Source organism: Poecilia latipinna, unplaced genomic scaffold (genome assembly GCF_001443285.1).
Source record: "Poecilia latipinna isolate Pla-1442-1.1 unplaced genomic scaffold, P_latipinna-1.0 Scaffold1184, whole genome shotgun sequence".
Taxonomy (NCBI): Eukaryota; Metazoa; Chordata; class Actinopteri; order Cyprinodontiformes; family Poeciliidae; genus Poecilia; species Poecilia latipinna.
This window is the reverse complement of record NW_015113800.1, coordinates 186,743-197,738: the sequence shown is the minus strand read 5'-3', so window position 1 is coordinate 197,738 and position 10,996 is coordinate 186,743. Positions and strand designations below refer to the sequence as shown.

At 41.2% G+C, this 10,996-nt stretch overlaps 2 protein-coding genes across 2 annotated transcripts in view; both read right to left on the bottom strand.

Moving 5' to 3' along the window:
• Positions 1–712: 712 nt before the first annotated feature.
• Positions 713–3,998, bottom strand: LOC106960408 (uncharacterized). The gene is made up of 3 exons (XM_015053499.1): positions 3,719–3,998; positions 1,903–2,447; positions 713–931 (listed from the first exon to the last, which is right to left on the bottom strand). Exons 2-3 carry the CDS (start codon positions 2,326–2,328, stop codon positions 722–724), a joined length of 636 nt encoding a protein of 211 aa, XP_014908985.1. The 5' UTR covers positions 2,329–2,447; positions 3,719–3,998; the 3' UTR covers positions 713–721.
• Positions 3,999–6,409: 2,411 nt separating this feature from the next.
• LOC106960406 (uncharacterized) overlaps positions 6,410–10,996 on the bottom strand; it is a 14,373-nt gene continuing 9,786 nt past the window's right edge. Inside the window, exons 3-7 of the mRNA XM_015053495.1 lie at positions 9,601–9,803; positions 9,152–9,266; positions 8,487–8,673; positions 7,693–7,797; positions 6,410–6,869 (exon numbers count right to left, since the gene is read on the bottom strand). Of these exons, the coding sequence (XP_014908981.1) occupies positions 6,415–6,869; positions 7,693–7,797; positions 8,487–8,673; positions 9,152–9,266; positions 9,601–9,803 (1,065 nt within the window). The 3' untranslated portion in view covers positions 6,410–6,414. The remainder of the gene's footprint in view (positions 6,870–7,692; positions 7,798–8,486; positions 8,674–9,151; positions 9,267–9,600; positions 9,804–10,996) is intronic.

Here is a 10,996-nt window from a genome sequence, read left to right as displayed (position 1 = left end):
GGCTCTGCAGCTCAGATAGTGTTTATCATTCAGTAGCAGTGAAAAGAAAACATGAGGCAGATTCAGCAGGAAATGTGATATTAATGCTTCTCAAGAGACACAGATGCAGTGTGAAGATAATTGTATGGAGTACTGATCCTGCCAAAAATATTGTAATAAATGGTTTGAAAAAATGATTAATGTGGCAAATGTTGCATCTAAAAAATAAGAACTATCCTAAAATTATACTTTGTGACTAGTATGATTTAGCTTTGTATTTTATTTTTCTTATTTTGTATTAGTTCACTTCTTATTTCTATTTGTTTCTTTTTTTTATCACATTCTATATGTGTTTTAAAAATAAACTTTAGTGACTTTTTATGATATTGATGTATTTTCTCCTTTAGTGTTTACTCTTCACATTCTCTCCCCCCTGTCCTGGGGATTGATTCAACTGATATTAAACAGTATAATAATAATTTATTTTCATCTTCTACATGTCTGGAGTTTCCAAATAGACACGAATGACTCTAAATAAACATAATACATATATATATATATATATATATATATATATATATGTATGTATGTATTTTGCACAAGTGCTAAGTATTTTTAGATGTGACATGTTCATTTTGTTTTGTACAATGGCTTTTATTTGTGAGGCATTTTCTAAATTGTTGAGGTAAAAAAAATGGCTGATTTTAAATGTAAAACTTCAAGGCCAAATGTTTCTGTGTTCTTACCAGTGAGTCTCACACATGGCCTCTGACCTCCAGATGAAATGTCCATCTTTGTAGACACAGACGGCGTTCGGGTCGTCTTTCAGTAGAGGATATTTAGAAAATGTCTCATTTAAGTCTGGACTGTGAACCAGAACAGCATAAAGCACTTCCTGTTTATGCAGAACAGTCCGTAAAACCCGCATGACTGGATCAGCTCCAGAACAAATCTGTGGAAAAGAATACCAATTTTTAATAGAACTCACATTTATATAAATTATTAACTTAATTTTTTATTTATGCCAACATCTAAAAGTTATAAACCAAGATAGTCAAGAACAAGTGCAAAGACCAGAGACAGGAAATGAGATGGAGGCTGTGCAGAGATGCCCCAGAGATGGTCCAACTCAAAACAGCGGAGAGTGGCTGGGATAGTGTGGAGAAAATAGGCTGGGTCTCATATGCCCCTTTTCCACTGGCTCTACTTCAGCAGCCCGGCTCGGCTTGGCTCTACTTTGGAGTTAACACGATTCCACAGGCTTGGCTCGGTCTGTAGCAGGGTGACGCCTCCTGGCAATGGAGGGTATAGCGCCCGGCTCCAGGCGCAGTACTTTGTTGCTATGCGACTTAACAAAAGTTGTTGCTTTTCTGAGACAAAAGAAGAGACAGCTGAGCTGTTGTTTTATAGACTGTGATTTTTCTGAGATTTCAAGAAAATGTGCGGTTGGAGGCAATTGTGACGAGGACAGTTGATCTCTGGCTCTAGCGGGAGGAAAGCAGGTGTTATTTTCCACTATGACTCATTCTTCACTGCTCCATCAAACTGCCACTGAATATTGAAATCCAATCCAAAGAAAAGTCGGCATCTTTGTTCACCACTTACTTGAAGCTTCCATCACGTCCGTGTTGCAGCGAGTTTGAAATGTTGCGCCGTTCGTTTTTCTTCTCTCTTTCCTGCTACGTCTGGCCATGCCCACGGCCTTTCAGTGAACTGAAGCTGGGCTTGCATTACCCACGAAAGCAGGGCGGGCCGGGCTGGCCCTGATCTGGAGCAGGGACCTAAACAGCGGGGTCAGCCTCATAAAAAGGCCAGTGGAAATACTCGCCAAGCAAGCCGAGTAGAGCCGAGCCGGGACCATTAGAGCTAATGGAAAAGGGACAATAGTTAAAATGAGATGTGTGACCAGGGGAGAGGTGGTACCTGGTCTCTATAGGCCGTCAGCACCTCCTGCAGGGGGAAGGTGAAGCGGAAGGAGCCCAGCCGGGACATCTCCTTGAAGGCTGGAGACGTGGCAAACTTCCACAGGAATCTCTGCTGCTCAGGAGCCACTCTCTCCCGCTCTGAGAAACTCTTTTCCAGGAGCCTCTTCTCTGCGTTATTTATCTCGTCTGGTCCCACAGCCAGACTCCACCATATCAGGGATTTTTCATATGGATTCCTGAAGCCCCCATCCCTCCTGATCTCACGTAGCGCTGATCCTGTAGTTTCATGTTTCAGAAGACTCACATGGAACTCTGGTTTGGGATATTTTGGGATGATTTTGTCCAGGTATGTTTCTGGAACTTCAGGTTGCCTTTTTAGGTCTTCCAACTTCAAATGCTGACGACGGAAAACCTTTTTTTCCATGGTGCAGCGTGAGATGAATAGAATGGAAAACCAGACGATTTGTCAAGAATGTCAGGATCTACTTTCTCTGAGTAGTTCCACCAGTTCAGACAGAATCCAGTGAGTCAATCAGCTCTGGCCTGCAGGATAAACAGAAGATCCTCAGTGTTATAATCATAATATATGATTATTAAAGAATAAGTGTTAGGAATAGCTGAATATAACCACACAGCTCTTAGAGCAGCACCATTCGAGAGCTGGTGAGAAACATTGAGAATTTTTTTCCTTTCACTGCTCAGTTCTCAGTCTTTCTGTGAGCCCCATAAATATAAGTGAGACCTGCAAGAGAAGCAGCATCAGGCTGATTAAATATATTATAGTAAATTATTATTATGGGTCTGTTTGTTTGCAGTGTTCGGTTCATTTGTTTTTGTTAAAAATTAAAAGTTCCATTGAAATATTATACAAGAGCAAAAATATCTGCGTCTGTAACAGAACAAATACATAAAATTAAGGAAGTGTAAGGCTTCTCATATAAAGAACATTGAATGCAAAATTATTTATCAAATAAAACATTATTTGCCAAGTTATGCTGAAATATGGGGCTGCAGACAACTTCGGAGTATCTTGCAAGTTGAAAGAGATGGCTCTCTGAAAAGAGCTGAAATTCCTGATACCACACCCTAGGGACAGAAAAAAGCGCTGCCAAACAGGAGACAAAAACTGTCAAAACTGTGGGACCACTCTAAGCTGAACAGAAAACAAAGCTCAGTACATGTAAGTTTAAGAAACTGCGCCTGATTAACTTCTGCCCCTTAATTTCTTTCCTTGCTCACCAGGTGAGCTTCCTCCTCTTCTATTTTAGACTTAAATAAGATTAATATATTCATATCTTGCATTCTTGCTTAGTTTTCTCTGTGCCACATATCTATTACAGGCTTATTAAAAACGTGCCGTAGAAGCCCAAACCAATAATCAGCCCCTTTCTGGTCAGGCTCTGCCTGTTGATCTCAGCTCTAGGAAATGTCCAATAAAATCATGAAGCTCTTACCTGTGATTGTACAGAATCTGGCAAGTTAAATGTTCGAGAAAATACATTTTGACTAACATTGTACTCTCTGATAAGGAAGAGTAATGAAAAAAATAGATTACAAATGTCTAATTCATAGGAAAGCTTTTTCATATTTCAAAGTTGAAGTATGAAATGTATAACATCAGTAACATCAGTATAACATCTGAGGAGAACAAGCTCAGATGTTATACTGAGCTTGTTACAGACTGCTGCTGTTCCCCCCACTGTAATGATGATGTCAAACTACACCAAGGACACAATGGAAAACAAATGTTTAAAACAAATCCCATATCTTTGATAACAAGGTCCAAGACACAGCAGGATGCTTGGGTTACTTACGTGTTCAGAGCTCAGAGGAAACTGAGAAAAGATGCTGCTGATGGCCAATCCAGTTCAGATCTGAGTCGGTCGGTCTGTCTGTTTGAATTGCTTACAGGCTCTACAAGTCCAGGCAAACCTCCCTACCAAACGCTAAGCCCCTCCTCCGACTTTTCAGTTTCACTTCTGAGGAAAACAAAACTTTTATGTCAGGGTTGGGAGAGGGAGCCTGGATTGGACAATGAGGAAGGGAAGTTGTCTTGGTCACATGGTGGAGGAGGCTGGACCCTTCAACCATGACCTTGTGACTTATTTGTGGATAAAAATATAAAGCTTTTATTACTTTATTACCTAGCTTCAGTCTCCAACCAGCGTTTCCTACAGGTCCTACCAGACGCCCATACCGCTGTGTTTGAATGTAGGATTTGTGTTTGGAGGTGAGATGTCATGACTGAATCAGGATACTGCTGTTGGACCTCAGCTCTTAAAGGAAAGTTCCTAGTATTTGGAGCTGAAATCTAAACATGTCACACAAGCAGAAGATCTAAAGTATGGTTTGGAGCACAGAAGAAAAGTGGCACAATTCGATAAAATTAAAGGGAATGTTTTATTATATTCTTAACAAATCAAACCCACACAGAGGCTGTCAGCAAAAAGCAAAGTTTATCTCCCTACACATTAAATTAATTAAATCCAGTTTCATTCAGAGATCAATGCATGAAACATGAAAACAGTAATAATTTTCACTGAACAAAACCCCTCCAGCTCTTTAACTTAAGTAATTCCCCTGCAGTTTAATGGCTGGCGCACAGAGTCCTCCTTGGCGCAGCTGCAGTCAGCCAGGGCTGAAGAACAGGACTTTTTGACAGATGAGACCAAAGCAGAGATGTTTGGGGATGATTTACAAAACCATGTTTGGAGGAAACCAAACTCAGATTATCAGCACAAACATGTGGTGAGGCGTTGATGGTCAGGGCTTCATTTTCAGCCCAGGACCTGGACACCATGTAGACACTGACACAGCCGTCAAGAAAAGACACCCTGTACTTTCTTTATGGCAACTATAATTATGGTTTTTTTATTTAAAACCCATTGGACACTGTATTTTCAACATTTCTAATTAATTTTATATCTTTAGCACCAAGCCAGCCAACATCTGAAGGCTGAACCATAAACAGCCTAATCACACCAGATAAATACCGTCCTTAGAACAATCCTACAACCAGTCTAAATGTCTCATAAAGACTGCAGTAAATGCTATAGACCTGATGTGGCAAAGAGCCAAATTAAACTCATCATCACCATAAAGAGCCACACTGCAATTTCAAGATTAGCTTTGTACCACATTACCTGCTGAAACAGGCTTTAGTGGAACACCTGTTTATTTTTTTTTTTTTACAGGTGTCGTCTTTGTTTGGTAGTCTGTTATAATTCGAAGCAACTCATTCACATGTCTGTCAGTGAAATCCAGACAGTTTAGTAAAAAGTATTTCACAGACATACAGAAAACTTCTGAGCTCCGTCTGCCAAAGTGGAGGATGTGGAAATGTCTCGCACAGGACATTTTTTAAACATGTAGGACAATTTTCTGGCATGACTCAGATTTGTATCTGGTGACCTCTACCATTTGCATATTTTACATGGTACTTTAAACATTATTCTTGGTGTAACACCCAAGATCATCAATAGCTCTATCTAAAAACTTCCTGAGTTCACCCTTGCTCAATAGTCGTAAGCAGACATTTAATATTCAAGCATTAGTACAAGTTAAATCTCACTCAAAGGTTAAACACAGCGGATCTGATGCACCATAATAAATAACGTTATTAATTTAAACTCTCAGGGGAATCTGTTTATTTCTGATTTTTCTCACTTTTGTTCTGTTTTTTCTGCAGTTGAAAAATCTCTGCCATTCTGCACATCGCCGCAGTGTGCACAACGGTGATTTCTTTTCCCCTTCGCAGCACCAGAACCTGCCGCACAAACTTTGACTCAGGTTCGCTTGTATCCTGTTATGTGCGCAGCAGCAGCAGCTTGTTCAGCTTCACTTCCATGTCTGCGGCACAATCTGGAGCTTGGATGCAGCACAGAGTGCATCGATGTGAAATCATGCAGCCAATAGAAATTCACAGACATGTTAAGAAAATCTGTTACTATGGAAACAAATTTGAATCCTAGATGATTCAGCTCTCATCTGTCACTTAAAGTCTCTCCTCCTAGAACGACTCAACTACTGCAGACTTGTAGCAGTAGCTTAACAAAATATTACCACATTATGCACTTTACACTGCTTGTGCCAGTGCTGCATTCAAAAACTATGGGAAATTTCAGTATTGTCACAGAATCACATTTGTTAAACACAAATTTTAGAAAAACAAAGATGCAGGATCTGTCAAAGAGCCACATGCGACTCACAAGATGCCTGCAGCATGAAGCTGCTCTCGCTAAAAACAAGAGTTCACTTGGATGTTTTTTCAACACTTGGAAATCTCTGTTGTTACTCTGTGTGATAAATTTCTGCTGCAGTCCCTGAGAATGAATTATGTCCTGAAAAACCAGGAGCTTATCATGTGTTGAGGCAGAGGTCATGTCAGTGAAGGTGCTTTTCCATCCCTGTATGACAGTTTCTTGAAAACACAGATGATCCGAGCCATTTAATCTCTAAAACATTCCCTACTACCTTCTTCTGAAACACTGAAACTGTGGTTCTGCCCCGTTTACACCAGTTTATTGTTCACCAGCATCTCCCTCACCTCAAACAGCAGATCCCAGACCTGCTGAACGTCTCTGTGATGCGGGTTGTTGTTGAGGACCTGAAATCTGTTGCCTACTTTCCCAAACAGGAGTGTCAGTTGGTTTTCATTCTCCTTCAGATGCCTCTGGATGTCTGGTTCTGCTTGGTTCTGGTGGGTGAACAGGATCATGGTGCGCCTCCACACATTTTCTCCAAACATCTTTTCCACCTGCTTCACTGTTTCCTCTACATGCGTAGTGAGGAACCCCAGTCTGACGACTAGCAGGATGGCGTGGGGCGCCGGCGTCGACCGGTTGATACACCTGAAGATCTCCTTCTTCACCTCAGGGTCGGATGTTTCTGGGAGGGCTGGAGTGTCGATGACGGTCACCTCCCTGCTGAAGACGTTGCCTCTCTGCAGATAGCAGCGCCTTCTACCTGAGGACAGAAACCAGCTTTTATCCCTGAACATGAGATGACCAGAGATACTCAGATAATGTAGAGGATGTAAACAACAAATCTTAGCTTAAAGTTTTCTCTGATCTTGGTTTACATCAGGCTGAGGTAAGACAAACCAAATCTGTCAATAAAAGGAATATTTAGTTTTTATTTTGAGGCACAAATAAAAACACTGGGTCAAAATTGGATCTTTAAGGGAAGAAATTAGGTTCTGGTGCTGCTGCTGTGTTTCCTGCTCCTCTGGGTGTTGTGATCTGTTTTCTATGTATTTATTTTGAGGTTTTTCTGTGTTTATTAGCCTGTTCCCCTGTGAGTCTCTGTCTTCCCTGTCGATTGATCCCAGCTGTGTCTCGTTTCTTTGATTACCCTCCCAGTGTATTTAGTCCCACCTGTTGTCTTTGTCTCTTGTCGGATCCTCCTCGTGTGTAACCAGTCTGCTTCCCGTTGTTCTGTCCCGTGGATTATTGTTATTAAATCATCATCACTTTACCTGGGTCTGCCTGCGACCTCCCTCACCTCACCAAAACCCCAATCATGACAGTGGGACATTCCTATCAAGTTTAATTATTAAAAATCGGTGAATGTTATCAACTTTCTCCAAGTAAACACTGTAAAATATTTGACTCTGGGTTATAATCCTCACTACAGCACTTCTCAGATCTCGTCAGAACCAGAAAACAGGAAGTTTGGGTCTTTGCCGTAGATGCGGTGGTGGGTAGGGAGACAGGTCTGGTGTTCTTGGTGGTGGAAGGAAGACGATGTAAAACTGTTCTAACATCATATTAGGACTAAGGTGGTTTACCAAAAGGTGGACTGGTCCTGAAGGCGTTTCTTCCCAGGATGGTGTTCCCACTAGAGCTCTTCCCAACTCCAGCCCACCCAACCAGAACCAGGCGCAGGCCTGAAACTGGAGCAGAGGGAACATGAAGTCCAGATCTGCAATCTAAATATTATTAAAGATAAGTTACCATCACATTTTTAGATTATGATTAATTCTGCAGCTGTTCTTGGGTTGATTCTTTTTCTGTATTGTTTCAGTCCTTCTTGAAACAATACAGGTTTTCTTGTTCTACACTTTTGTTTCATTTTTAGTTAGAGATTTTTGGGGTTGTTGGCGTGTATTTGGGTAGATGTGCTAAACAATCTTATCTTAGTAAAAATCAGTCGCTTGTTTTATGATTTGCTTCATACAGAAGATCTGGGCTCTCAGCTATTGAGAGGATTGTTTCCTGAAGGCATGGACTCTATTGAAGTTTTAAAAGTGTGAATTTGATTTTACCCAATCACTAACGTTTGGTTATGATTTATGTAAGGCAGCAGCTTGATGAAGCTTACTGGAGGTAAACAACCCGGTGGGGAGTAGGTCCATGACAAACAGAATAAAATGTCTTAAGCATTCCTCTTGCTCCGACTTTAATTGCTAAATATTTGGAAGCGTGGCCTACTAAACAACTTTGTTCATTTCCTTCGTTCACCAGCCTAGGGTTTCCTAAAACACTGTTTTCATGCAATACTTCATTCTGGTTTTACAAAAAGAGATAGACATGATCCTAGCTTAGCTTAAGTCCTTCCCAGGATGGAGTGTCGTTGGTCTACCTGATAAACTGTGCCGCAGTGAGCTCTCCTCCTCCAGAGGACCGCTCCAGCCCGGCCACAGCCTCTTCACCACCGTTTTAGCATAATCAAAACTGACTGGTATGTGATCCTTTGGAAGGCAGTTAATGTCATCTAGGAGACAGTACTTCAGGTTGTTTCGTAGTTGATCAGCATCAAACTTCAGCACCTGCAGATGGAAAAATTATGACAGAAACAATATTTTTCATGGAAAAGATGCTGATTAAATGATGTGATCAAAATTATACTGTTAACCAAAACATAAAATTTTTGTCCTGATGCTCCTGAGAGTTTTCATCTCCTTGCATTAGGATAGAAATGGACTGGATTCATCAACACCATCTTCTAAAATTCTGACCTGTGTTGAACTGTAATCATTGTGTGATTGTTTTCTGGGTCCTTCAGGTCTTTGGGGTTCAGAAATAAATTTTAGATTATCAACATCCACAGTGGAAGAACTTGAGCATGTTGTTACGGATGGATTAGTCATAGCTTTATATATATATATATATATATATATATATATATATATATATATATATAATATATATATATATATATATATATATATATATATATATATATATAAAACACTACAATGGGAAGAAGATCAATAAATGACACCACAGGGTGGGCAGGGAGGGTACCTGTGTCTTCCCAACATCCAGAGCAACAGCAACCTTGTCCCAGACATAAGAGAGAGCCTCGGCTACACCACAGGCCTCCAGCTGCTGGCTGTCCGGTCTGCAGACCAGCTTCAACCTGGAAGGAGGAGAAAACAAAGACATTTACAGCTACAGACATGGTGAACACTGAGAGTCAAAAGAAAACGGATCTGAGGTCTTCAGCAGGTTCTGAAAGGATTTTAGATTAAGCTTGATCCAAACTGGGTCATTGACAGAACCATGATCCAAACACAGCAGTAGATTCTGTGTGTCGCTACCCAATTACAAGAAACACTAGATTTACAGCAGTGTGTACCTTCTTCCCACCACAGTTGTGTAAGTAGCTATTGTGTAAAAACACTCCCACCACTGATGAGGCAAAACCTTCATCAACCTGAGGAGGCCGAACCATTCCTGTTCGCTGCTCTTACCAGTGTTTCTCACACATGGCCTCTGGTCTCCAGATAAAATGTCCGTCTTTGTAAACACAGACAGCATCTGGGTCATCAATCAGCAAAGGGTAGTGTGCGAAGTTATGCTTAGCTGGACTGTGGACCAGAACAACATGCATCACTTCTTGACCATATAGGACAGTCTCGTAGACCCGCATGATGGGCTGAGAACCGGAGCAGAACTGAGGAGAAGAAAACAGCAGCTTTAGCCTAAGTAGGTTATTAAAGAAACCTTTTACTCTAAAACTGCAACATGACCAGCACAGGTTAAACGTTACAACAAGAAACATCAACAACTCATCTGAATCGCAGCAGATTTAAATACATTCAAAAAATGTGCTTTTGTTGTAGCCATCTCCAGAAGATTTTAAAATCATGTTCCAAATCTACCTGTCCACAACAGACCGACCTGGAATGCCAGGACGCTGATTTCAGATGGTGGATAGCAGTGTTGTGGTACTCGAGATCGGTCTTGGTCTCGATACCGGTCTTAAGACCGTTTTCTGATGGTCTCGGTCTCGTCTCGGACTCGACCGCATTTGGTCTCGGTCTTGTCTCGGTCTCGGGCTCTGAGGACTCGGCATTTTATTTCAAGACCAGTCGAGACCGCAACTGTGAAAATATCACTAAACGTGTAGCATACTGTCCAGTTTATTTGTTAACATCTTTGTTTTCAGTGGATGCAAAACGCACCGATTAAAATCCAAGCAACTACTTGTTTCTCCCCCTCCCCTCCCCACCTTTCACTCGCGCGCGGCGCTCCAGGACATGCGCAGTGGTTTCCTCTCAGCGGCAGAAAATGCTTGTTTAATCGTCAGTAATATAATAGCGCTGCATAAATAGTAAGAAATCCAATGGCCACAGCTAACTCAACATCGCTTTGCTTTCACAGACGGTGGGGACAACGTCTAACTTTTTTCGTCACTTAGAAAAGTAGCTTAAAGAAGGTAAGATCCGTTAACATGATGTTATCAAAGCTAGCTGTACAGAGACACAAGAATTTGTGGTGAAAAATGTTATAACTCACTGTCTGAGTTATTGTGCGGAGGTGTTGACTGCCTTGTCGCACATATAGGACAACGCTGTGTCCAAAAGTCTGCAATATAGTGATGTGACATTCAGAAACAGTCGATTCTTCTCCACGGCTCTTTACTTATTAGATAGGACTGGAGTGTCACTCACTGAGAGCCGTTGTTCGATCAAATAGCCATACGCTGTCAGAATAGCATACATGCAGTGAGTACCAGGCCTGCATGCGCATTAAGAAGTCTGACAGTCAGAGGAGTTGTCAGTTCACCATACGCAGCAAGTTCTGACGAAAATAAGTCATTAAATTGTTTTCAATGATAACTATATAGATGTACATGCGTTGTCA